The sequence below is a fragment of the Trachurus trachurus genome (assembly GCF_905171665.1).
Source record: "Trachurus trachurus genome assembly, chromosome: 8".
Lineage (NCBI taxonomy): Eukaryota > Metazoa > Chordata > Actinopteri > Carangiformes > Carangidae > Trachurus > Trachurus trachurus.
The window spans coordinates 23,241,190-23,269,016 of NC_139905.1; the positions used below are offsets into that span (position 1 = coordinate 23,241,190).

General features: G+C 40.9%; 3 protein-coding genes across 5 annotated transcripts in view; all 3 read left to right on the forward strand.

Annotated features, from left to right (window-relative positions):
- The window catches only part of tefb (TEF transcription factor, PAR bZIP family member b), a 164,724-nt gene that overhangs the window by 125,096 nt on the left and 11,801 nt on the right, over positions 1-27,827 (forward strand). The window lies entirely within an intron of this gene.
- Positions 4,243-11,623, forward strand: LOC310990374 (interferon-induced very large GTPase 1-like; the record flags this gene model as incomplete). The annotated part of the gene is made up of 3 exons (XM_083977720.1): positions 4,243-7,392; positions 11,217-11,286; positions 11,446-11,623. Exons 1-3 carry the CDS (start codon positions 4,287-4,289, stop codon positions 11,621-11,623), a joined length of 3,354 nt encoding a protein of 1,117 aa, XP_083833846.1. The 5' UTR covers positions 4,243-4,286.
- LOC310990292 (zinc finger CCCH domain-containing protein 7B-like) lies at positions 11,296-27,736 on the forward strand. 3 transcript variants are annotated; one of them, XM_083977618.1, is made up of 23 exons: positions 11,296-11,659; positions 11,771-11,838; positions 11,969-12,005; positions 13,145-13,342; positions 14,232-14,390; positions 15,432-15,512; positions 16,376-16,435; positions 16,738-16,792; positions 16,909-17,066; positions 18,068-18,668; positions 18,975-19,027; positions 19,123-19,216; positions 19,303-19,464; positions 22,498-22,712; positions 23,211-23,311; positions 23,434-23,615; positions 24,159-24,244; positions 24,461-24,621; positions 24,864-24,969; positions 25,246-25,354; positions 25,808-25,944; positions 26,088-26,257; positions 26,776-27,736. In XM_083977618.1, the coding sequence occupies exons 2-23, from the start codon at positions 11,780-11,782 to the stop codon at positions 26,954-26,956; spliced, it is 3,165 nt and encodes a 1,054-aa protein (XP_083833744.1). In that variant the 5' UTR covers positions 11,296-11,659; positions 11,771-11,779; the 3' UTR covers positions 26,957-27,736. The 3 variants fall into 3 exon arrangements, with proteins under 3 accessions (XP_083833744.1, XP_083833743.1, XP_083833742.1); XM_083977617.1 differs by having other exon boundaries at positions 11,296-11,655; XM_083977616.1 differs by having other exon boundaries at positions 11,296-11,522; positions 11,779-11,838.

Sequence of the window (27,827 nt, forward strand, 5' to 3'; positions counted from 1 at the left end):
TTAATTATTGATGAATGAAAACATGAGTCCGTCTTGCGCCCGGTCAAAGAAATGTACGGTGCGCGCGAAGGCTCACAAATGTAGTGTGAAAACGCTTCGCTTTTCCAAAACTCCTCGTTGTCCCTTTAATGTACAGTTTTATAGCAGAGACTGACAGACTGACCGTTCAAAGAAAGACATATTTTTCATTTTTATCTTTAACTAACTTAGCTCATTTTATGGTTAAGAAGTTTTATTATTTATTTCTATGCAGAGAGATGTTTATTTTACCTCACCTTCACCTTCTTTGTTTTTTTTTTTTTGGGGGGGGGGGCTTTTTCGCCTTTAATGACAGGACCGTTGAGAGAGAGACAGGAAATGGGAGGCGGGGGGGGGGGGGGGGGGGGGGCACACAGGATAGGGTCATGAATCATGATGATACTAATAAGAGACAAAACAAAGGTGAATGTTTGTTTTTGAAGTTGATGAGACAGCTCTTTCACATTACAACACACAACATTGTTGACAAAACACAAAAAAAAATATTTCTCACTTGCACTTTTTAGAGAAACAAGAGAAAGTGGAAGAAATTATTTTTCAACAAAGTAAAGATATATGGGCATTAGATACTTGGGGTAAACCAAAACTGCGTACCTACTGTGAAATTGGCCCAGAAAACTATGTTTTGTATAACGGGCTCTATGCACAGCACTACTACTACTAATTTAAGGCAGCTCCTTTATTTCCTGTCTTACATTATTGGACAAACTGATTAACCCAGGTGTGTCTGAGTAGTCACAATGGTCAGACACACCTGGGTTAATCAGTTTGTCCAAGACAGGAAATAAAGGAGCTGCCTTACAGTAAGTTAAGGAAGTAGTGGAGCTGTGCATTTGTCTAAAAAGAAAAGAGAGCTTGGTCTTCATATCGAGACAGGCAGAGAAGACGATAGAATTTGTAATTTATGTGACATCCAAGAAGTGGAGAATGAAATTCATTTTGTGTTATACTGACCTTTCTATGACTCTATAAGACAAAAATTGTTTAGTAAGGTAAATCCAAATAACAAATTTGTGTGGTTAGACGATGCTGAGAAGCTAAAACATCTTTTTCATTTGAATATATTAATTTTCTTTATTTCTTGAAAAGGCTTGGGCAATGAGACGAAGAGCGATAGTTGAATACTGAAAGTAATCTTAAATTGTTTATTCATGTCACACCTGTGTGGCAGGTTTTTTTGTATTTGTTATTGAATGTGTCTTGTAATCCCATATGGGATGGGCCAGAGTGGTGGCATGACACGAAAATAAAAAAAATAATTCATTCATTCATTCATTCATTCATTCATTCATTCATTCATTCACAAGAAAACATTTCAAATATTCGAAAGAATTCACCTATCTGGCCTGTCTAGCCTCTACCTGGTCTTTTTACTAAACTTAACCAACTCTTTTCTTCATTGCCTAAACCCAACCAATGGTGGGACCAAAGGGCTGTGGGAATAGGGCCTAATTTTCAGTGACGACAAAAGTTAGAAATGAGGGAACATAGGGCTGAGGGAACATAGGGATGACCCCGCCCCAAATACCACATTTGTCTGAATGGCTTTGTCTTGTGTCTGTTCACTTGAGCAGGTGATGAGATGGAGGAGGAGAAACATGATGACACAGGAGGAGGAAGAGGGAAGCCTGAAATAAAACCTGTGACATCATCTGTAATGGATGACAAAGGTAACATGGAAATTTGATAATTCATTTATTAACTATTGTGACCGAACCATTCAAAGAACGTGAGAATCACTTTATGTTTTTTTTCATTGAAATAAGTTTTCAACAAAAATATTTTCATTGTTATCTCTGATATAACATAGAGATTTTTTTCTTTGTGTTTCCGTGATCCCTGAACTCACACTTGTGTTATTTGGTGACACAAATTCTATTGAGGTCGGATCAAATAACATGTTACTTGACCACAATGAACAAACACATGAGGAGCAGTTTTCATCCAGTCTGTATGATCTGTGTGGTCGACACATCTCCATCATCAACATGCTTGGTCAACAAGACACTTTATATCAGGGAATTCATGCCTTTCTCCTGCTGTTACCAAATGGTCTGCTCAGCAGCCAATACAGTTCAGGAGTTCAGTGGTTAGAGAAAACGTTTGGCAAAGAATCACTTGATTATTTAATGACAGTCGTGACTCATGAGTCAGATGACAAACGTCCCAGTGCGCTGACAGACCTGAAAGACTTCAGAGGTTTTGATGAAAAAAGATTCCACACGTGTAAAAAAAAATATATATGAGCGATGTAAATGAATAGCACTGATGGAAAAAATATAAGCGATGGTCTCTGAAAATGATCCACACTGCTCCAGTGGACTGACATGTGGAGAGAAAAAAGAACATGAAGAAAAGATGGAGCACAAAACCCATGAATACGAAAAGAGTGATTCTACAATGATTCATCCAAATCAAACAAGGGGGATTTAGAAACTTCTGACAACGTTTTACCTGTATAGAGAGGAATTATTTTTACACAGGAAATAAACATTTACCAATATTGATCTTGTACAATCCGTTGTTTTTACATTGTGCTGCAGCTAAAGAGAAGGAGCTGAACACAGATGAAAATAAGATAAAGGTAAGAAGTTTGTTTCAATCTTCACATTCTTCATCTCCACAGTTGTAGTGACCAAGGTCTCATTCAATCTCTATTAAATCTCTTGTTTTCTTAGAGTGAGCCAGTAAATGAACCTGGTGATGACGAACAGTCAGAGGAGTCTGCAGCCAGTGAGAAAGGTGATGTTTTAATTAAAAGTGTATTGAAAAGTAGCAGACTATTGTGTTTAAATTATTTCAATTCCATTTTATAAACAGCTGTTAACTTTGGCATTACGTTATTTTCCAAAAGACAGTGCTGTTTTGATGAGAAGATACACCTCTGAATATATTTTACATGAAGAATTGTTAGTGTCTAAAACCTTTTTCCTGGTGACCTCATTGTTTTTAGACACTGATGTGCATACATCTAATATTTTACCTAATAGATACATCTTTTACCTTGATAAACAATTAGTCATATTCTACCCACAAATAAATTGTGTTATTTGGAATTATTGATTGTCTAGAAATGATTTCTGTCATGCTCGATCCTACAATCTGCTTGTTGTCACTTCCCCCTGCAGTGGATCAGCTGGAGGAGAAAGCAGCTGAAACAGAGGAACAGGTGAGATCTTTGATCATCTGTAGTCACTGTCACACAGCAACATTTCTTTTTCAATTATTTTTATGAGGTCAAGTCAAACAAACATGTGAAACTTCACCTCGAGCTGTTTGTCTTTTAGAGTCACAGAGTTTGACTCCAGTAACCTGGTTGGACACACACACACACACACACACACACATGCACTGTGCCATTCCATACGTGTCAAAAGGTGTAATGTAGTTTCCTCATTGACTTATAATGGTCCCCCGTTCATGCGCATGTTGGCTGCTGCACAGCGGTAACACGACGCATAGTGAATACACGTAACAAAATGCGTCTTTTTGCATGATGATAATTAAACGTTTTTGTCACACGCGCACACGTACGCGAAAATAACGGGTGCAGTCCTTTTTAGGTTTCGGAATAAGTGTGATTAAGCCTTGTGTTAGTGTTGGGGGGAGCAACTATGCTTTCTGCATTCTACTATCCATTTGTGTGACATTGACTCATATGCTTTCTTGTAGTTAATCCATGAAGTATACAGGTTGATGTTCTTCGTCCTACAGTCCATAGCAACTGCCCTGTTTCTGGTTCTTTACCTGACACAGACTTTGTTGACCTGGGTGATTTCCAAGCCGGTATACCTCTATTTTTAACATACTCACTAATTCCCAAGGTATGGGCATATCACATAAAGGACCTTGCCCATGAGTCCTCTACATGACAATGCCCTGACCCTGACTTTCTCAGTGGGGTAATGCCACTGAGGAGGTCAGGGTTCAAATCTCAGTTAGGCCATGGTCACCAAGTGTAGGCTCTTGGGCAAGTTATTTAATGTGATATGCTCATACCCTATGTATGTGTGTCTGAAAATTTACAATTACTTTATCGTTTACAGCAGTTGATGAATACTTCTGAGGAGCTAAACAGGAAGAATCAACATCAAAGAGAAACTGAAACTCTTCTTAAGAGACTGCACCTTCAGGAAAAATATGAAAAGAAGTGGTCATCTGCAGACTTTCTTCAAATAGGTCGACCACTGAAACAGGAACATGAAACATCTGAGGAAAATCTAGCTCGTACTTTTCTTCAGAGGTTGATGATGTTAAACTACAGAGCCAGATATATTCCTGTAAGACAAGATGGTGCTTATGTGAGCCATTCAGAATCTGTTGCAGTGTCTGAAACTTGTGATTTTGATACTTTTATGAGCACTAATGTTGAGTGTGATCAATCAAACGAGACCCATGTTCATCCAATGGACGTTCAAATGGCAGTGTTTCACTGCTCAGACAGCTTCCTGAAGCAGAACATGATGACACAGCTCTCACAGTGTCAGTACGCCTTACCTTTGCTAGTTCCTGACCCAGTCACAATGGATGTTGAGTGTCCTCTGTGGACATTCAGACAGATAAGAAAAACATGGAAGATAAGTGAAATCAAAGATGATTCAACCATCATCACCATGAAGAGTTCGCCCATTTGTGAAGCTGAGACACCCATGGTGTCATTTCTGCGCCTGGGTTCACTGTCAGTGTCTAAATCTCTGCTGATCAACACTTTGATCAACGACCGCCACAACACCTTCTTCCACAGAAACTGTCCAGGTAGCACCAAGTCTCGCCATCTGATGGATGGTGTGGCAGAGATTGCCTGGTACTGTCCTGCTGGCAAACCCAATGATGCCTTCACTGACTGCACTGCCTTCTGTAATCTTCACGGTGATGCTCTGTCAATGGAAAAACAACGTGGCATACTGACTGAAAAATCTTCAGTCAATGTTGTTCTTGTGCCAAATCTGGAAAAAGGTAACACACGTACTACAGTAATCTCAGATCTTTTTAACGATCAAAAACCTCTCATCTGTCTCATTGCTGATAATGACTGTGGTGCAGTTCAGATAAAAAAGGGAAAATACAAAATAGGTCTAAAAGACAGAAGTCAGTCAGATGTTTCTGAAGCACTTGGAAGGATCATTAGAGAGATCTTGTCTGGACCACATACATCTTTCCAGCTTGAAACCATGGCCGAGGTCTCTGGAATCAGAGTGGATGAAGATGACACAGTCTGTCAAACAGGAAAATCTGCTGCTATGAAGATAGTGAATTTACTTAAGAGGATGGATGTTTCAAACATCAAAGATGAGTTCCTCCCTTGTCATGGCCGACTGTGGCATGAGTGGTGCAGAACACACAAAGAACTGTATCACCTCACAGTAAACATTGAGAAGGAGAAAAGTGCAAAGGAAGAAAAACTGATGAAAATACGACAACAACAATGTGATGCTTCCTGCAGTGAACTGGTGAAGTTGTTCATTAAAAGTCTCTCAACTTTGACATCAACAGACAAAGAGTATTTCCTGAAATGGACTCAGATCTTATTGGATGCCCTCTCCACAGACGATCTCACCTCAATTCTCCAAAACTATGATGAGACGTGGTCTGAACTCTTGGCCATGAAGAAGAAACATGACAAATCTGGACTGCTAAAAAGAAAACAAACTGAGCTTGAAGAAATATCAACAAAACTGCAGTCAGCCAATTTTGGCTTGGAGCACATCTTCAGAGAAATGGGACAGATCTATGAAGCCCATAAATCTCTGCAGAGACGAACACTGAGGAGACAGATAGACTGGTCTAAATACCCTGAGCTGGCTGCAGAGCTGATGATATCAGGACACCCCATGGAGCTGATGGATGGTGATGCAGGTCATGTGCCTCTAACATGGGTCACTAGTCTTTTAGATGAAGTCATCAAGAAACTGGGCGACCAGAGAGTTTTTGTGTTGTCAGTTTTGGGCGTACAAAGCAGTGGAAAATCAACCATGCTGAATGCCATGTTTGGGTTACAGTTTGCAGTGAGTGCAGGCAGATGCACCAAGGGTGCCTTCATGCAGCTGGTCAAAGTGTCGGAGGAGATGAAGACAGAGTTGAAGTTTGACTATGTTCTGGTGGTGGACACTGAAGGACTGCGTGCTCTTGAATTAGCAGGTAACACCACTCTTCACCATGACAATGAACTGGCAACATTTGTTGTTGGTCTGGGAAACATGACACTGATCAACATCTTTGGAGAGAATCCAGCTGACATGCAAGATGTTCTGCAGATTGTTGTTCAGGCTTTCATGAGGATAAAGAGAGTTCAACTTTCTCCAAGTTGTGTGTTTGTTCACCAGAATGTTACAGATATTTCAGCTGTAGAGAAAAACATGGATGGAAAGAGACGCCTGCAGGAGAAACTGGACCAGATGGCCCAACTAGCTGCCAAAGAGGAGGATTGTGATGCAGAGTGTTTCAGTGATGTCATTGCATTTGATGTGCAAAAAGATGTGAAATACTTTGCCCAGCTGTGGGAGGGAAGTCCACCGATGGCTCCTCCAAATCCAGGTTATAGTGAGAGCGTCCAAGATCTGAAGAACTTCATCATCTCTAAAGCTTCACAGTCTGCTGGGTTTACTCTGTCACAGTTCAAAAGCAAAGTTCAGGATCTGTCGGAAGCCCTACTGAGTGAAAACTTTGTTTTCAGTTTCAAAAACACTCTTGAAATTGCAGTATATAGAAATCTTGAGGTTCAGTACGGGAACTGGACCTGGACCCTGAGGAGCAACATGTTGACCTTTGAAAATCAGCTGTATAACAGAATTGAAAATGGAAAACTGGACAAAGTTGAGCTCAGTCATCTTTTTAATGAAATGAGTAAGACATATGAAGGGACCATAAAAGATATGACAAAATACTTTGATGATGACAGAGACAAAGAAATGTTGGTTCAGTGGCGAGGCCGATTTGAAATCAAAATCAAGGAGTTTCATGACGAACTGGTGAAAGGAGTGAAAAGAAAACTGGATGAAGTTATCCAGCAGAAGAAGGCTTGTAAAAACCTTGATGATCAGAAGACAGAGTTTGAGAACAAGCTGCTACAGAAGAGCAAAGAGCTCGCTCAGCAGTTAAAAGACAAGGCAAAAGATGAAGAGGAACTTAAACAGCAGTTTGACTCTGTTTGGAGTGGCTGGGTAGAAGAACTAACTGCAGGTATAAAACCTATTGAAAACATCAACTTGGAGGAAGATCAGACAAAAATCCTTCATGAGCTTGGATTTGAATGGTCTCTAATAGATGAACGTAGAAGAAGCAGCAGATACAAAAAAATAGCAGAACTTGGTGATTACAAGGATTATGTGACCCTCACCAAGCATCAGGAGCAGAGTGATGAAAAGCAACTGAAGGATAAAAAAGAACAGTGGACCTTTACCAAAGTCCTGCTAAAAAATAAACAAATATTTAATTCCATTTCATGGAATTTACAACATGAAGACCAACAACTGATCAGATCCCTGATTGCTGATGTTGACAAACAGTCACTTGATATAATCAAGAACAAACCTGTAGCTACAAGAGGCTACAGCCCAACTTATTTGCAAGAAGTGGCCAAAAATGTGAAAGACAAAGTGACAGAATTTGAATCAGAGAGGAAATATGCTCTGAAGAAGGAGTTTACAGTTGATCTGTCACTGTATGTGTTTGACAGAGCAGGACGTTGGCTTCCAGAGTCCCACAATGAATTCAAGAGGAAGAATGATGCACATGCTCATTTAGAAAGCAAAAGAGATCAATTTTACAACATTTTCAGAAGCTTCTGTAAAGGAAGCTCGGAGAACTGATCTGTGACAAACTGAAGGTTTCCACTGTTGAGGCTGTCTGTAACAAGACTGCCATTGATCTTTCACCATCGTTCTGATTCGGATGTGCTCATTCCTTTTAGACAGTACCGAAGGGATCCAGACCTTGCTAACTGGAGAATTACCCCTGATGGGTCTGAACTGACATACTGGAAATGGTTTGTGTGTCGATTTGACAAACAACTGGAGAAGCACTACTACAAAAGATTCTGGGGCGAAGGAGGAATTCCCAGTGAGTGGAGAAGATACAGTAAAAGAGAGGCGATTCAAAGTCTGGATGAAATGTAACGTCTGTGGTGACCTGCAGCTTTACTCAAAGTAACAGAATAAAGGAAAAAGCTTTTTATTTCAACATCAGAACACTGGAAATGCACCAATTTATAATCTGATGAATAAGCTAAACATACAAGGAAAGAACCAAGTCGTCACAAAGCATAGACAGTTTTTTATTTCTCTACTATCAGGATTCATCTGTGAGATGTGTGTGACATGATTGATCTGGCATACAGAATGGTGATAGTTGATTTCTATTTTGACCTTTAAAAAAAAATCATATAGATCTTACTACTAGGCAAACAACTAACAACTAGATTTTAGTTTTAATTAATGTTGTGTTATTTGTTTGCGTAAAAAACTGTTTTTGTAGAAGAACATTGAATGAATAGTCAGGATGAGTATAAGTTCTGAAAAGAAATGAAGTGTTGGTGGTGATGAAAATACCTGAAACATGATGATAAACAAAAAAAGCTGTTGTTGTTGTTGTTGTTTAGGATATGAAAATAATTTTTACATAGGACATACTTTAATCCTCTTATTTTTTTCAGTCTCTTTTTGAAAAATTGTGTGCATATTTTATAGTTGAAGACGTTGATGGCTTAATGTCTGATCTTATCATGCCCATAGAATTGTTTTCAATCAGGCATCTGTTCCCACAATTACATCATCAGAAACATCTGTTTTACTGTTTTTATTGTAATAAATTGATCCTTCACACAGTCACCTGCTTAAACCTCTTTGTGAATGATGAGAAGATCTGTCTCCTGATTAAGATTCATTTTGTCATAATCAAAGAGAAACATGAACCTCTTTGTCTTCAAATAGCCTAGGCTACTTGATATTTTAACATTTTAAGATTAGTTTACAAAATAATGTGAACATTTTAGTGAAGTTGGTGTTCAGATCAAGAATGAACATTTGAATCAAATTGCTCTGAAACAAGTTTTCCTCCATTTTGTCTCAGACTAATGGACTCAGATTGAGCTGTATGTTTTTAAATGGAGCTGTGCAGTGAGGGAAGTTAGGAATGTCACAAGTGATCACAAACTGATAAAAAAAAAAATCTATTTGATTCATCACGAGGTTCCAGAGAGAGTAAAACACACTTTCTTTACATCACCTCTGATAAAGGCATCAGTATTACAGTTTGATGACGATGCCAGCGGCTGATGAAAACCAGACTGCTTTACTAGTCAACTCAATAGTCAATAAAAGCAGAATAAGGTCAATGGTTCAGCAGACGCTCGTTACTGCCACTAGATGTCACACTAATCTTCCATTAACTGAGAATTCAAGCTGACTAGAGTTATGAATACAGATAATAATAATTAAGAAACCCAAAATTTTGAACCATTACAGTAAACTCACGTTTATTGATCAATAGGATGCTCTTCTTTCTAAATAGTGTGTTCAAAACAGGTTTATTTATTGTGGCAAAGAAAGTTGAAGCAGGCGGTGCAGCAGGCAGACTAAAGACTCTGATGGAACATCTTCTTATGTTTATCTTCAGCCATCACAGTTTCTTTTTTTTAAGTATAGAATAAGTATATTTTTTGGCTTTTTGCCTTTATTTCATAGTAGCCTTCACAGTAGAGATAGACAGGAAAGGGGGAATTACATGCGGGAAAGGGCTGCCCGACGCGGGGTTTCGAACCGGGGCGAGGACTGTAGCCTCTACATGGGGCAGCCGCTGTACCCACTGCACCAGACACCGCCCTGAGCCATTACAGTTTTTGTCTAGTTGTAAAAATCATCAGCATCCCACCACTCACTTACTAACATGGGTAATATAGGTAATCATATCCAGTTATGTGATTAAAAAAGACTTTAGACATGTATTGTCCCTTATAGGAAATTATTTTCCACATGACCACTGCATTTCAACACAAGGACAGAGCAAGCACACAAAACACACATATTACAACACATTTATCATAAGAAAAGAAAAGTTTACACTCTGGCCTGCCGCCTGGTTATCTGGGCCTTTTGTTCAGGGTCACTATGACGGCCAGGATGAGGCTTCTGCACCTCAATGCCCTGTATCTGTGTCCTGATGGGAGAGGGGTGAGGTGGGTGTTGAGTGGATGTGTGATATCCTGTTTTACTGATTTAGTAATAGACCTGTTGTAGCCTACTGTCTGTGGTGGTTATGTGTGTGAGTTTAGCTTTGTTGACTGATTGTCTTTGATGGCTCCTTTTCTGGATGTCACTGGTGTGCTAGTCAAAAGTAACTTCATTGTCCAATGTTACGAGGTATTTAAAACTGTCTGTTATTTCCACTGCTTCAGTGTTGATGAGGATGGGGTGCTGAGGTGAGTTGGGGCTGATTACTAATTCTTTTGTTATAGTGACGTTGAGATGGAGATAGTTCTCCTCACGCCACTGAGTGAAATGTACAATGGTGTTGACTGTTGTGATAGTCCTGAGCAGTTAACATGGACCCCATGTTGTCTAATGAATACAGATAACCACTGAACTTGCTTGCTCTGTTTTATGATTATTAATTTTTGTGTTACATTCAGGAAGGACCTTGAACGTTACAGATTATTCAAAGCAGGACACAACATTAAAGTGTCCAGAAACATAATTTTTCACTTACTTTGAATGTAAAGATAATGATGCAATATCATAGAGTAAGTAACCTTAAGCAGGGTTAGTAGCCTATCATTAGAGGTGTTAAGTTTTTATCATGATACAATATTATATCGATTCGATTTGCTGATATCACCAGTCAGTTCAAGGACTGGTGATCAATATGAGATAATTTCATATACTGATGAAAACAAAAGCAACTAAAATATCTGACATTTTTCAACCACAGATTTTATTGAACAGCAGGCCTCCTGTTCACTATAAAGTGCTTCATTCTGATTTATTGAGTTTTACAAAGAAAACTCAGAGAAAAAAAGTGATGTTCATGTGTGTTTACATTTAAGCATGTGTTTTGTGTAAACCTAGTCTTCTTTAAAACTTAGCTACATGTACTCGTCGGTCTTTCAACTGAAATACGGATGCAGATCGATGTATCTCATACATCCATGATGTAGCCTACTGTATCTTCACACCCCTCGTCAGTGTGCAGGAAGTGGTGCCTGTCAGACCGCGCTCAGGGCCTGAGAGCTCTCGGCGTCATTAAAGGGCCAGTGTACAGATCTGCAGCTGGATCATGGGTGAACTGGAGCTGCTGGGAATCGAAACTTAACCGGAGACTTGACGGGTTTCCTCCCTCCTCGCCGTGTGTCACCGTCAACACAGTCTCCCGAGTTGTCAAAGTTGTTTTTATCCCCTCGTCTTTTCCTCACAGAGGAACTCAGCATGGCGCGCTGGTGAAAAATGCGCCTCGGTTCAATGAACTTCCTCGATCACTTCTTCATCAGGTAGGTGTGTGTTTGGACTCGGTGCAGTGCGCCATGATGGCCCGGGAGAGCGTGCAGGGTCAGGGGCCTGTCTGCTGGGTGTCCGCCCGCCGACTTCAACACTGAACCCGCATGAACACACGAACGGTGTCGAGTGTGTAGGTTGTGTGTTGTACTTGTAGGAAGTGGGCGCACGTCAGCTACAAACTATGTCAACACAACAGCAGCCATCTCTGCCTCTGGTCCACTTGTGCTCTGTTTGTCTTCCTCCAGTGAAGCAGCATGGAGCCTGCCAGGAGAAAGCGCAAGGAGGAGATAAGTAAAGCTCTCAAGTTTATACAGTGAGTTTTAATGTTTTATTTGAAGGCTCTGTGGAAAGTGAAACCCGCCTAGTCTCTGAATGACTCACATCCTTCATGAATAAGCTCCGTCAGTGCTTCAGACTTCACATGTTTACTTTTTCTGTTCAAGGTCTTCCCTGGCTTATCCAGAGCCTGAGGGCTACCAGGTACCAGATGTTGTTACAGACACACTGTTATGTCTGTTCCCCCCCTACACACTCATGGTTTCATGCATTTTATGATCCACAATCACTTGTTTATAAGTCTTTTTTGAACTCACAGACCTCTATGTGTTTCCCTCTGTCTGTCTTTACCACCGTCTTTCTCTTCCTTCTTGGCATTCAACGCATTGTATTCCATCACTTCATTATTATTCATTTTAAAAACCCTCCCTGTTTCCCTTCTTGGGGGCAGTGTTGCTCTTCACTGTCACTCGGAAAGCTTCACATCCCTCTTTGAAAGTTATTGGTCATTCTAATGGTTTCATTTTTAAGGAAAGATGGGCTCTCTGAGTCGGCCACAACAAGTAGATCTTCTATACAAAGTTAAAGTAGCCTATTTGTAGTATAAAATTCCCAACAGTACAATCCCAGTTATCACTCAACAAAAATGAACAACACTTGGATGAGTTGTCATGACAAGTTACCAAACTCACTGCTTTCCTCTAGTGCCATCCTGTTTTGAGTTATTGCAAATGACCCACATGGTTCCCAGATGATGTATCCTCAACTTTGTTGATCCCCAAAGTGTCTGCTAGTGCCACCATCATCATGGCTGAACAGTATGGGTTTCATCGGGGGTCTTGCACTTGGCCATATTGTGATTTTGACAAGACCCTTGGTACAGATAGTTGTCCACCTCAGGATGAATAGTGACTTTGATCCTGTAATAGCATTTACTTCAGCACTGTCATTTGAGTGTTGTTATCACTACAGGTCTATTAAAAACAAGAGGGATGAATACAGATATAAGAATACCAGTAACTTTCAATAAGCATACATGCATGAGACAGACTCATAAAATCTGGACAGATAGTTATTGTTTCTGATCTAAGCCCAGTAGCGTTTTGTAAACATTTTTTGTGCATCCTGTCTACATTGTCTTACCCGTTTCATTTCTGATCTTGAAATCTTGAAGATTCATTTCTGATCTTGACCTGAAGAACCAGTTAAAAACAAATACACCTTACCTACAGCTGCTATACCTGCTGGCACTCTCAGATCCATTGTGATTACCTGTCCATGCATCTCAGTTACTATGACTGTGGAAACCTCACAGCTCCCTTTTTTTCTTTCCTCCTGCCCAGGACTTCCTCACCCAGCTGGTGTGCAACCTGCTCGAAGAGGGCAACGCCTTGTTCAGAGACCGAGAGTGGGAGCAGGCAGCGAGAGAGTTCACTGAAGGCCTGAACGTCTCGTCCTACGCGGCAGGAGAGGACATCCAGATCCCGGAGGTGTTGCTGGAGAGCCTGTATGTGAATCGGGCCACTGCCTACCACAGCATGGTGAGATACATTATTTCTGAGATGATATTTCACGTAGATTGTCAACAGAACGTTTCAGCAAACAGCAGTGCAGCGGACACATACAGCCTACTTGTGAGGACAAGTGTAGACGTAATGTTTTGGTAAGGTATTGACACACCCAAACCTGATCTGACAGTGAGCCAGTCAACTTGAAGTGAAGTGAAATTATTTTTCAAACATTTTATGTTAAATCTCCAGTAACATGCTGCTGGTTAAGTCCACTACAGTTAATGCTACATACTGTTATCATTTATTGAATAATCAGACCCTTTATCAACTGTCGATCCATCATTCAAGGTTTCCTGAGGATGTATCTTAATTGGTATTCATCTGAATTTGCTCTAGTGTCAGCACCTTTTTTTTCTTGTGTGAAATATCTCTAACATATTGGATGTCAAATAAACTACATTTCCATCAATGACATTTTGTTAGCTAAATGGATAAATGTTAGTATTAAAATCCCAACACTAAAATTATGACATTTCATTCACTTATTTGGCAGATGCTTGCAAAAACAGCAGCAGCAGCTGGTTTACTTAGTGACAAAAATACAGTACAGACTTATCTTTAAATCAAATAATACACATTACTTGCACTCCTGCAGGACAACACTGCTGTTCACAGATCAGAGTTTGAACTCATCAGTATATGGCCTTCAAACTCAGAGTTTAAAGAGGAACTTAATAAGCAAATGACCTGTAACTTGTTCCAGGGAGAATGGAGGCTTCCACCTTGCAATCACTGAGATGTGTTCATCTCCGGTACAAGGCTACTGAGTTTAAACCTGCCACCATATTTACCAAAGAAATGACACGGCTCCTCATCTGAGCTCGTTTCACGTCTTTCACATTTGTTGTGTGCTCTACAGGGGGAATATGATCGAGGCGTGACGGACTGCGACAGAGCTCTAGAAGTGTGTAAGGAAAGCCGCAGGGCCCTGTACAGGAAGGCGCTGTGTTTGAAAGAGCTCGGGAAGTACAAGGAGGCGTACAACTGCACCACGGACTGTCTGCTCATCACTCGTCTGGTAAAGGAAGGGGGGATTGGGAGAGTTGATGCAAATGGGTCTCTGAGAGAAGCACAAATTCAAATCTGGTTATGGTTTCATTGAGTCACAGCCTGTGGTAATTCGGGGGGGGGGGGGGGGGGGGGGGGTGTTTCTGGGTTTGAAAAGTTACCTTTTAAATGCGTTATGTTCACTTTAACTACTTTCTTTAATCAGAGTAAACCAACACTTTGTCTTACCCTATGCAATAGGAGGCAGAGTTTGGGTTTGAACTGAGCTCTTGAAAAGCAAATGCACTTATAAGAGCCACATCTGTTTATTTGTCGGTCTCTTGGGTTTCGTCAGGTCTCCACGAGTGGCAGTATAGCGTTTTCTTTATATGCATGGGTGTAGTAGGTAATCAGGTGACACATGGAGTGGAGGATTATGCTATTATATTATTTATCGCTTGCTCGCTCACCTGGCTCACTCACTCACTCACTCAGTCACCGACCTCACTCCTTTGTTTTCCAGCAGCTTCACTTTATTAGTTTTTTTTTTTTTGCATTAATCTAGTCTGTTTTGTTGTAACCCTTTTGTCTATTAAATGGGAACATCACCCGAACATGGACAAGCACTTGGACAGTTGTTTGTTAAAAGAGCACGTCAAAAACAGTCTCCCACTCCCAATGCAGAGTGACTATAGAGGACAGGATAGTCGCTATAGCACTCATCCATAGGTTCATTCTGGGCTTTGGAAATGTCAGTTTGACTAAAAAGAAATCATCACAAGGCTTAGATGTCACCTTCAGTCTGGCAGCGTGGCAGTGTCAGTCTGTCGGTCAGATCCAGACTTTTATTTGGCACCACCAGCAGTTCAATAATGTGTCTATTACTTTTGGTTGCAAAGTGAATGTTTCTATGTTTCATGCTGACCTCAAAGCACCGCTGCCCAAATGCAAGTTACCTCACAGTGCTTTTCTTGATTACTGTGTCTTTAGTTACATGTGAGAGATAAACACAATTGTATTCATAGGTGACAGACTTGAATTCATTCATTCATTCAGTGTTCACTCTTGACAGGATAAAGATGTGAATGACCTCGCTCAGGAGCTAGCCGGCCGCCTAGGACTGAAAACTCGAAAACCTTATGTCAGCGCCAAGGTTGGTGAAATACTCACTGTTTAGATTTAGTTTTCACAGGAGTGAATATACTGTATGTGAGAGGGTTTTTTAGGTTTTCAGGTTTGGACATGGACAAACTCTCATTATGATGTACTGTAACTCTCATGTAAATCATGCTTAGAATATTTATATGAATGCTTTTGGATACTGTTATTGAGTGAATTTAATACATTTTTAAAAATCAAGTTTGTTCATCACATTCAAAATAAACCTGTCGTGGAAATCTTGATTCTGCCTTGAGTGAGTCAAAAGAACAAGACTGGAGTGGTAGCATGCACCCAAGTTTATTCTCTAGAGAAGGAGACAGAACACAGAACTACACAGCAGATAGCAGTTCAGAGTAGTGCCCCAAGAACAGAGGTTGCAGTCCCTTCTTATACCCCACTTTATGACTCTGGTTAGACATTACTACAAACACTTCTAGCTTTCTCAGACAATAAAACAATCCAACAGATGTGTTACTCAACAAATGTCTACCCCCGTTGTTGGTTTCTCTGTAGGTATTTACAACCTAGAGCAATTAGTAAACAAGGTTGTACGTGGGTCATCCTAGTGTCCTTCCTCTGTCCCCAGGTTTATTATGGTCAGTTCACAAATGTCTCTACTAATGGAGTTAACAGGAGTACAAACAAGGTTTTACTACAACTACTACAAAGACTATGTTACTACTCATTACAAGGAAAATACTAATCATAGCAATTTCCCACCACAAACCTATAATAGTATTGGCTACTTGAAATATATATTGTTTGATAATTTTACTGGAAAGGAGTTGATCATTGGTCTTTATCTGGTCCTCACTATGTTTTTTCTCTTACGTATATCCACTTTGTCTTGTCCAGGAGGAAGCCCTCACTACGAGAGGTGTTGCAAATGGAAACACAGCTACTGAACCCATCAAGGCAAGTTTCACATCATGACAGATTTGAATGTGATTCTTTCTGCAACCTGTCTTGAATCATGCTGGTCTCATGTAACCTCATTTTAACCCCCTCGCTGTTGACCAGTGCTTTCCTCATTGAGTGTTAACAGAGAATATCTTAGCTGCCTTCTCACCTTACACATCTGTTTTTGTGACCACATGTGTCTGTTTTTACTTGTGACACTTCACAGCTAGGAGGTTAAATGCCTCTGTCATCCAGGGTTAGGGTGTGAATTCTTGATCAACATCATGATTTTTCTTTTTATACCCTCTCACCTCCAGGTGTTGGGTGCTAATGTAGGAAATGGCACGAATCCTTTGAGTGGCCTTGCACCAGGTGTGAATTCTGGATTTTAACTTTAACATTGTGTGTCTCCACATCTGTTTCCATGATAAAGTTCTTGTTGAGAATAAATTAAGCTCCTAAATATCCTCCCCTCTGCTTCTGTGCAGTCAGCTTTCGCAGCATGCCCCCGTCCACCATTCCCTCCACACAGCCCGCTGCAACCTTAGTGCCTGATGCGTTGGACATGTTGGAGGACTCTGAGCTGATGGGAGAAGACTTGGACAGCCTGCTGGACTGCTTCCCCACTGAGCAGGAGACAACTCAGGTAAGATGAGGTTGTGCTGTCTACACAGATGTTCACTCTGAGACTAAAATTGTAGCTTCTCTCACTCCTTAATAATGGTCATCCCAAAGGTACGCTGTGTTATTCTAACACAACCCAACATCAGCTGTGGCTCTGCATTAGTAACATAGATGGCTGATGTGCTAACATGGCAGCAAACGTAAAGCAGAAGCAGGTTTTCTGATCACTTAATGGATTTATTTGGATATATTTGCACCTATTTGCACATAATTAACCGTTCAAACTTTGACCGATTAATACTATTGGTTAATTTTTGGCGGTGCCCTCTCCAGCCGGTCCACCTGTAGCTCTCCTGCAGCTCCACAGACGAGTTGTCAGAGAAGCTCTGCTGTTCCTCTTTTTAGCCTGGTGTTTGGCTGCACTTTGTAGCGATAAAAACAGTTCAACAGTTTCTTATTTTATTTTTCAATTAACAAACAAATACAGACATTCCCTCCACACTCTACAAGGTGTGTGTGTTTTATAATGGCAAATAAAAGAAACAAACACATAGTCGATCGCCCCCACGATCAGTTAACGGTTAATAATTGGTTTTCAAAAAAATTCCAACCCAAAATGTGCATCCCCAATCAGATTTAAACTCTTTTTAGCACAATTGTATCCTACAACATCCTGAGAGATGTATATAGTATAACTCTTGATCAGCTAATGTCTGCCTCTTTTTTTTTGTTTCTTTCTTAGAAATTCTCTATAAAACAGGAGAATGACAATCAACTTAAAAAAAATGCTCGACTGAGCTGAGTGAAGTTAATGCACTGTAATAAATACCTTAAGAATCTTTCATTATTGTTTTAGAAAATAATTAGTGATATCAAAATGAAGTTCCTCACCCCTCAACATCCATCAAAATGCTCAGATCTAATCACCAGTTTGCAGCGTTGTAGCAAATAGTTTAAGATTTTTACGTCAGGTCTCATTTCCTTTTTTTTTCCCCCTCCCATGTTTTCCTGATGTGCATCCAGGCGGCATTCTCAGTTCCCAGCAGTTCTTCTACTTGCTCACCCACAGTTCCTTCGGTCCTGCCCGCCCCAACACCCCAGCTGCCCCCGGCCTTTTTCACCTCGGCCGTGGGCCAGCTCAACTCCCTGGATTCCTTCTCAGGTGGTGAGCTCGGCGGTCGGACTGCGGCGCTGGATACCCTGGACGACCTCGTGACCTCACAGAATCTCCATGCCTTAGACAACTTCTCTGCTGCCGGTACTCCAGATTTAGGACTGAGCTCTGCGGCGCTGGATACCTTGGATGGCCTTGATTCCCTGGATGACTTCTTGGATACGGCGCCAAGTACTGCTGTTACCGCGGAAGCTAATGAGTCTACCGCAGGACTGGAGACGGGGGAGAAGTCCCTCGATGATTTGCTGGATGAACTCGACACGCTGGACACCGTCTCTGATCCAGGTGGTCAGTGCTGTGATGTCCCTACGACTGGCGTTAAAGCTGTGGCCCGGCTCGACTGCCTCGATGCCCTGGACCTGTTCCCGTCAGCGCAAGGTGCCACTTTACCAGTGGTCTCCATCGGGGGAACAGGCCTGGATTCGCTCTCCGATTTCACACGCACAAAGGGTGATTATTGCTTATTGAATACTTCTATTATTTGCTAATTGATGATGAAATTAAACCCTAAACAGAAGTACAATTTTACTAGGGATCCACTGATTCACAGTACAGTGTATGTTTCATGTCAACTTTAAGGAAGTTAGGAAACACATGAGCATGTAAATTTATACACAACAGCAGTTAAGTGCATAATTCAAATGATAATAAAAGTAAACTCAGATACTTGATCCAAGAAGCTTAATATCTTCTAGCACAGGCTGGACACATCACATGTCAACATGTTGTAACTGATCTCCTGCTGTTGCTCCTCAGGCTCTCTCACTGCTGTCACTGCAGGAGTACGATCTGCAAAGAATAACTACAAGGTAAGACCCATTATCTGGCTTGTGTTACCAGCAGTTTTTTTTTATCTGTTCTATTGACATTTCCTTGAAATCTTCCTCTCACTGTGCTAAAATAGGAGAAGAAAAACCAAACGCAGGCTGCGGTCTTTAACCCTCTGTCCGCCACCCACGAGTTCCTGCAGGCCTGCTCTGCCTGTTTCCCTCGGCAAGGTACGTGTCGCCGAGGCAGCACAATCACGCGAACATCTACGTCCTAATGAGTGTCTGATACTTTAAAAAATGATGTTTGTTTTCAGGTCAAGGGATATATACGTTTGTTCACAAGCCAGACTTGGTTCACAGCTGTAAGCGAGACATTCTGTTATGTCGACGCAAGGTAGGATATCCCTCAGAGTGGACCAGAGTGCGACCGATTCCTCCTCTGACGTCCTTCAAAGGGCCCTTTGTACTTTGCAGGGGTAAGGATCACAAAATCAAATAGACCATTGGTATCAGGATCTGATTTGCATTGACCACAGTCATTTAGTCTTTAGATTACAGAGAGAACGAGAGCAAATCTGGTGGTCAAAGAGTCTATATTCACAATACGGAGCAGAGATTTTCCAGGCATATAAATACACTTTTATACACACGTGACACTCTGCTAGTTGTCATTGCTCATGTATAACTGTAACCCAGACATAAAAATAATAATAATAATAATAATAAATTTTATTTATTGGCGCCTTTCAAGAACCCAAGGTCACCTTACATGTAAGAAATGAGACAAAAACAAGAAACAAAAACAGATATAAATACAATAGCACATAGATGAATACATACAAAGAAAATACAGTGTGGCTAGAAACATAGATAAGGTGGATAAAATGGTTAGGGGACAGAGTGTTGTAGGGAGTAGGATAATTTAAAAAGGTGTGTCTTGAGGTGGGATTTGAAGGTGTCGATGGAGTCCAGAGTGCGTATGTGTAGTGGGAGTGAATTCCAGAGTCTAGGTGCAGAACAGCTAAAAGCCCGAGCACCAAGTGTGGTAAGTGAGAAAGAGGGGGTGGAAAGCAGGGCGGCGGATGAGGAACGGAGTGAACGGGGTGGGATATAAGGATGAAGCAAATTAGAGAGATATGGGGGGGCCTGGTTATGGAGAGCTTTGAATGTTAGCAGAAGGATCTTGTAATGTATACGTTGATGAACAGGGAGCCAGTGAAGTTGCATGAGGACTGGTGTAATATGATCCGAGGACTTGGTACGGGTGATAATTCTGGCGGCGGTGTTCTGGATAGTCTGTAGGCGGTGGATGAGTTTCTGTGGTAGACCGGTGAGGAGGGAGTTGCAATAATCCAAGCGGGAAGTGACCAGGGCATTTACAAGGATTTCGGTGGAGTGCTGGGTGAGGGAGGGGCGGAGTCTGGAGATATTGCGGAGGTGGAAAAAGGCTGTGCGTGAGATGTTGTTGATGTGGGATGTGTATGAGAGGGTACTGTCCAAAATAACACCAAGGCTTTTAACTGCGGTTGAAGTGGAGACCAGACAGCCGTCAATGAGAATACTGGGGGGATGTGATTTGGAGAGTGATGATTTGGATCCGATGAGGAGAATTTCACTTTTATTGCCGTTGAGTTTTAACTTATTGTTTGACATCCAGTTAGTGATGGTTTGCAGGCAGTCGATAAGGGCAGTAGGTGGTGATATAGTGTCCGGTTTGGTGGTGATGTAAATTTGGGTGTCGTCAGCATAGCAGTGAAAGTGGATACCAAAGTGACGGAAGATATTGCCAAGAGGGAGGATATAGATGATGAAAAGTAGGGGACCGAGGACAGAACCTTGCGGAACACCGTGGGGGAGTGGTGAGGGTGATGATCTGGAATTTACTCCTTGAATAAACTGTGAACGGTCAGACAGGTAGGAATGGAACCACTGAAGAGGAATACCAGAGACCCCAGTGCCGGCCAAACGATCTAAGAGGATGGTGTGAGATATTGTGTCGAAGGCGGCACTGAGGTCTAAAAGTATGAGGATGGTGAGTAGGCCAGAATCCGCTGCTAAAAGAAGGTCGTTTGTAATTTGAATGAGAGCTGTTTCTGTGCTGTGATTGGGACGGAAACCAGACTGGAAAGGCTCAAAGAGGTTATTGTTTGATAGATGGTCTTGGAGTTGGCTGGCTACTGTACGTTCAAGGATTTTTGAGATGAATGGGAGGTTTGATATAGGGCGATAGTTATTGAATTCAGTGGGGTCTAAACCAGGTTTCTTTAATATGGGAGTGACTGAAGCGGTTTTGAGTAGGGAGGGAACAATACCATTTGACAGGGAGGAGTGCACAATTTCCGTGATGAGTGAGGAGAGTGTGGGGAGACAGACCTTGACCAATGTGGTAGGAAGTGGATCGAGTATAGAAGTAGCAGACCTGGAAGACATGATTAGTTGAGATACCTGTTGATTTGACGGAAGATGGAAGGCAGACAGGGTAGTGGTGGGCCGGACAGTAGCATTGAGCCAAGGAGTGTTTGACTGAGAAGACAGGGAGGGGGTGAGATGGTGATGTATGGAGTAAACTTTGTGATTGATAAAGTCCAAGAATTGCTGACACTGAGGGGCTGATGTGAAGCGTGTGGCAGTTTCTTTGGGCTTGAGAAGTTTGTTTACTGTGGAGAAAAGAGTCCTGGTTCTGCTTCTTCACCTCTGCAAATCTTCTCTACAGTTCAGTCATCACTGTGAATCTCCGCTCTTCCAGCGTTGGCCCACAAATACCACTTTCCAATGATGTGCAGTTTATTTATTACATACATAAATATGCCGCTTATAACGCAACTATTCTGTAATGATAATGATGCAGGTGACCTGATAAGTTACAATATTATAAATAATATCACGAGAAGACAGTAACACATCAGAAAATACTTTCCAGCAGCAGGGAAACAAATATCTGTACAAAAAGATTCAGAAAAGCAAAAAAAAAAATAAAAAATAAAAAATAAATTATATGAAGAGAAGAAAGAGAAAATCTTTTTGTCTAAATTAAGCATGCTAAGATATAATTGCTCAGGATATCACACATTTGTCTTATTTTCTGGCCTATTTCCACTGTTGGTTTGCTCTTTAGACGGAAATGCTGTTTATCATTTGCCGTCAGGCTGCAGAGGGGAGGACTCAGTAACTCTGTGTGCTCTGCTGATAGAGCTGGGTGTCACACTAATCATGGTGTCATCACAATTTCTTTTTTCATTGCGTACGATAGATGAAACTCATAAATTGAAGACATACTGTATCTCAAATATTACCTGGCAGACTATTTCTTGTGGCACTGCATGAATCTAGAGAATCACCAAGTCATCAGGATTCAGAAGCATCTCCTGTGTCCAATATATGTCCAGTACTATAGAAACATTCCCATCAGCCTCAGCTCTGCTCTGTGTCACTAAAAGTTAGCATGTTAACCCCCTGATGATGAACTTTATACCGAAACATCACGGCTGTGCGTTTTCTCACACATTCAGAGCTGCTGAAGTCAGGGGATGCTGGTGTGTGTAAGTACGGAGAGAAATGTACATTTGCCTACAACCAGCTGGAGATTGATGTTTGGACCGAGGAGAGGAGGGGGACGCTGGACAGAAGCCTGCTGTTTGAAACGCCGGCCGTCAAACTGGACCCTATCAACAGCATCATACGACTCCTACAGGAGCACAAGGGCACGTTCATGTTCCTCTGTCAGGTCAGTGCTCTGAGGCAATTTGTGTATCATTTTATTAATGACCATTACGTATTATTTTGTCTAATAATATTATTGTTTATTATTTTTATACATGTATTTACATTGTTTTTTAATTATTTTTCTTACGCTAACATCCATGTAATCATTTATTATTTTAATTATGGATAAATAAGACATGCTTTGTCATCCATAGGATGATCAATGGGATTTTTTTTTCTTGATCACAAAAAGTTTATACAAACAGAGTGTCTATAAAGTTTTACTCAAACTCTGAGATGCTAGTAGAAGCTCTGGTGCCAATTATGTGTTTAACATTTACTAATGGAAACTTGTAAAGTACCAGTAAACAGTGCTGCACACATATGTCTTATAATAATCATAATAGATGTATTTATTAATAATAATTTGTTAAGGAATTCATTCAATAATCTAATGTGTCTGTCCTTCTTTGTTTTTGCTTTGTTGCTCCTTTTTATTTCCGTCTCTCTGTCTCTGTAGGAGTGCTATGACAGTAAACCTAGAATCATCAGTAAGCGCTGCAGAGACAATCATACCATCTGCTCCAACTTGGATGCTCGCCACATCTTTGATGCTAATAGGTGTGTGTTTACAACAAAACGTGTCCTCGTCCTCTTACCCTTGACTCGTACACTGCCTTTAACTCTCACTCTTTCTCTTGATTTTATAAAGACTTTAGTTCCTCTCTCTTTGCTTTTGTCAGGTGTTTGGCATTCGTGGTGCGGACCCATAATGTGAATTACAGAAAGGTGCGTCCACTGAGTGTCCTGTGCCAGTTGGATTTATGCCAGCAAGCCATCCGGTACGGCTGCCAGAGGGAGGACAAGTGCCATTTCGCCCACTCCATCATAGAGCTCAAAACCTGGAGAGTGCAGCAAGACACAGGTATGGTATGGACACAGTGTGTCAGTGTGACACTGTGCAGTGGAAATAGTAGAAACAAGAGTGTTTGAACTTTGTGAAAATAAATTTAATGGCAGACAAAGTTATCAACCAGCCAGTGGTGGTTATCAGATGATCAATAGAATATGTCTCCAAATGGATGAAAATGCTCCTCCATATCTGTTGGATGTGTAAGTAGGTAGTTTACTACTCGAGTAGCCCTCAAGTGGCCAAAAAAATATATCAAGTTATAATTGTGAATAAATGATAACCATTGTTATTGGCTTGGTCAAAGTGTTTCTCTTCAATATTCCAACTAAGACATTTTAGCAACTGGATCCTTATGCTTTTTTTGTCTTATCAGTTGCTATTGTATTTTTTGTACTTTTACTTTCATATTCCTTGTAGGTAATACGCACTTAGCAAAAAAAGCTATTCTGGCTCTGATTCTGTCTAAAACCAGAAGATGACAGCAGCTTTTTTCCCCCCAAAATGAACAGCAACTTTCTTTCTGTAAATGTGTGTTTATGTTTGTGTTATTTACAGGTATCAGCCCTGATGAGATTGTGAAAGTATCCACAAAGTATTATGACAAGCAGGAGCAGGACTTAAGCAAACAGAAGGGGAACAGAGTAAGTTAAGAAACAATTGTTATTCTTTTTATTGAAAGGACCCAGTGTCTCTCCAGAATACAGGATAATATGTGTAGCCTTTGCCTGGCTGAAACCTTTTTTTTTATTAGTAGTCCAAAAGTATTTCTTATCTGGTTGGTTGATAATGAGAAGTGAAAGATGAAGAAGAGGACTGCTGAGACCACTCTTATCATTGTTTTCATTTAATTTATGCAGTTGTCTTCTGGAGGTGGTGGGAGTAAACCCAGAGGAGAAGGAGGAGCTGGGAAGAATCTGAACATGAAAATGAAGTTTGTCTGTGCTCATTGCTGGCGCGATGGTCTGATCAGTGAACCAGACAAGGCCCTCAAGTGCTGCACTGCCAAGGCCAAGCATATGTGAGTAGAATAATGAAATACGTGCAAAGTTCCTATACAAGTTGAGAAAAAGTGAATTTGATATAAATAAATGATAATAAATTGCTTTAGTTGTCTGTGAACATAGATGTGTAATATTACCAGAGATGCAGTTAAATACTGGGAATGTAGGAAATAAATTTAAAGTCAAACATCCAACCTGCCAACACCATGAAGAAAACAAGTTGAGCTACACTGTTTCTGTCGTCCTCTTGTGTCCTCAGGTGGACTAAAGACAGACGGACACTTCTGGTCAAATCCTTAGAGAGAAGCAAATGGGTTCAAGTCCGACCACTGCCACACGCCAAGAACTTCCCTATGCAGTACGATGTAGGTGTTCTTCCTTCCATGAACGCATCAAATGCTTTCGACCAAATACAAGCACACTGATTCATAACACGCATGAACAAGGGTCGTCACCTTTTTTTTTTAGCATTTCTTGTCTTTTATATTTTCTATGCTTTGTATATTTCATCATATATAAATTTATGATAAATATAACATAAGACACGATTATATAATATAATTCTGCTGATGGTGTCTCTTGAAAGTTTTCCCCTGCAGCTTGTTAACTGTGTTTAACCGTATGAATCTCTGTCTTTGCAGATATGTACCCAGATTTTGGAGAAAAGGAAATGTAGCTACACGGGGAACTGCACCTTTGCTCACAGCCAAGAGGAGAGAGAGATGTGGATGTATATGAAGAATAATGACTGTGAGTTATAACAATCACTCTACATTATAGAATAAAGCAAGATGGAAAACCTACCTACCATAGGTATCTACTTTGAGATAGAGACTCATTTTGTTCATGTGGATGTTGTGACAACACTTTGACATACTTACAGTCGGTCTACAATAGAGATTAAAGGATTAATCTAAATCAAAACTAGAATTAATGTCTTATTGTTTTCTGCCTCCACCATCACACTAGTTTCAAATTACATCTGTGTTTATCCAGATTTATAACACACTGGCCTTGACCTTTGACCACCAAAACCTAATCGGTGAATGTGTAACAAATTTGAAGAAGGTCCATCAAGGTATTTCTGTGATACCTTGCCCATTACAATGGCACAGACAGTCCAAAAACAATATGGCTCTGGCTGCAGCTGCTACTGAGGCATTGTGACTCTGTGATAGAGATTTCTTTTCTCTGTGTCTTTAGTGCGGGACATGCAGCAGATGTACGAGATGTGGCTGACATTAACTGCCCGGAGCCTCCAAGCAGATGGACCCATGGTCACCCAGCCTGTTCCCGAGGAGAAATATATCGCCATGCCAACCGACTATGCTGAACCATTGGTAGGTTTCTATTTGTTTTTTTGTTTTATTTGGTACCATAAAGTCAAAAACCAAAGATTTCACCGTAGGCGCCAAACAAAATCTTCCTGACTGTGTCTCTGTAATATTAAGAGGACAATGACGTTTCCTCTTTGTATTTTCAGAGCGGCTTTCACTGCCGTCTGTGTGGTAAACACAGCAACAGTGAGCGTCAGTGGCAGCAGCACATCTCCACTGAGAAGCACAAGGACCGGGTGTTCAGCTGCGAGGGAGAAGACGAGGCTCTGACGTGGAGCTACCGTTTTCCAGGAACATGCTTCGAGCTCTGCCCCAAGTAAGAACTTCTCCTGGATCAGTTCAGTTGGTTGATTCACAAAATAAATGACTGTTGAACTGAACTGGTTTGGGATCCTGCATCAGAGGATTGTTGGTCTCAGTTCCACTAACAGGGCAACTAAGCTAATAGGCATGACCCCATGAAATCTGTTACCTGTGGTTCTCATAACATAATGTCTAATGTGACAAACCATAGAGACTGTAAATAAAGATGGGCGTAGCCTCTGTGATGTCACCCTTAGGATTCTGAAGAGCAGTTTTAATCCTGAGGATGGGCCGGTCTGATGTTGCCATCTTTTCAGCGCCATCTAGACAATAACTAATACAAAGCGAGGCAGAGAGGAGGGGTGTGTGTGTCTCCCAGACTTTAGAGCATGGCAGCTTGTAGCAGCCACCTGTCACTCAAAGCTGCACATGTAAATGTTTTTTTTCGCAGGAGTTTGCAGAGACAAAATGTAAAATAAAAATATAAGATGCTAAAACTGAAACATTAAGCACCCTCTTGATGACTGGCAGGTTGGACGGCGGCTGTCCTGACGGTGTGAGCTGCGACTACGCCCACAGCCCAGAGGAGCTGCAGGAGTGGACTGAGAGGCGAGACTTCCTGCGACAGAAGCTGGCCAGGGCCAGGGACGACATGCTCATCATGCCCGATGAGTTTGACTTTGGGAAGTACAACTTCTTACTTCAGAACTGAGAAGAATTCACTCTTTGGCTTTGTGAGCCGTTTTACTACAACCATTTACAACTGCCAAAGTGTCATTGAAAACCTCAACAGTGTCAAAAACACAGTTAATCACAGAACATTCATAGAGGGTTTATACATGCAGCTCTGTGTGTTATGATCTATGTGACATCCCCATAAATATTCAAGTGTTTTGTTATTTTCCCTTCCATAAAATAAGTGCTTTAATTCAAAGTTCATGAGAGAGGGGGTTCAAAGCCCTAACTGTGCATTTAAAATACACCCCACAAATGATTTCAGTCTTAACCTTTAATACAAAAGGAACTTTATTGTTCAGTTCTAAAGCAAGGGTTTATTTGTTTTGGTACTATTCAACTTATTGTTTTTTCATGTGGAGCATTCCTGTGTTGTTGTTTTTTTTTTGTTATTTTCTAATCATCTGACAGGGGTTGATGTTGCCAAATTAAAAACTGAGTTTTTATGAGATGAATTGTTTTGGTCACTGTATAACATAACTAAACAAGAAGTAAAGTGAAGTACTGCGGCTCCAGTCAGATCTGTCCCTAACCCTATGTGAAGGGTAAAAGAAGAGAAAATATTGGGCTTAAAATAAAACACAGTTTATCAGGTCTTAGATTGCTGTGTGTAATTAATAGTAGCATTATGTTTGCATATGCCTGCATAAATGTCTTATTTGCTCAAGAAATTTCAAGAAATAACCAAACAAAACCACATTATGATGTTTTGGGCACCAGTTATACATCATATTTGTAATTCATCAACAAGTATTGTTTTCCTTAAACTGAACAAAGTTGGATTTTATATGCAAAACATCAGCTCACTATACATTTGTATAGAGCTAAAACCACCCAGCAGCTTTAAA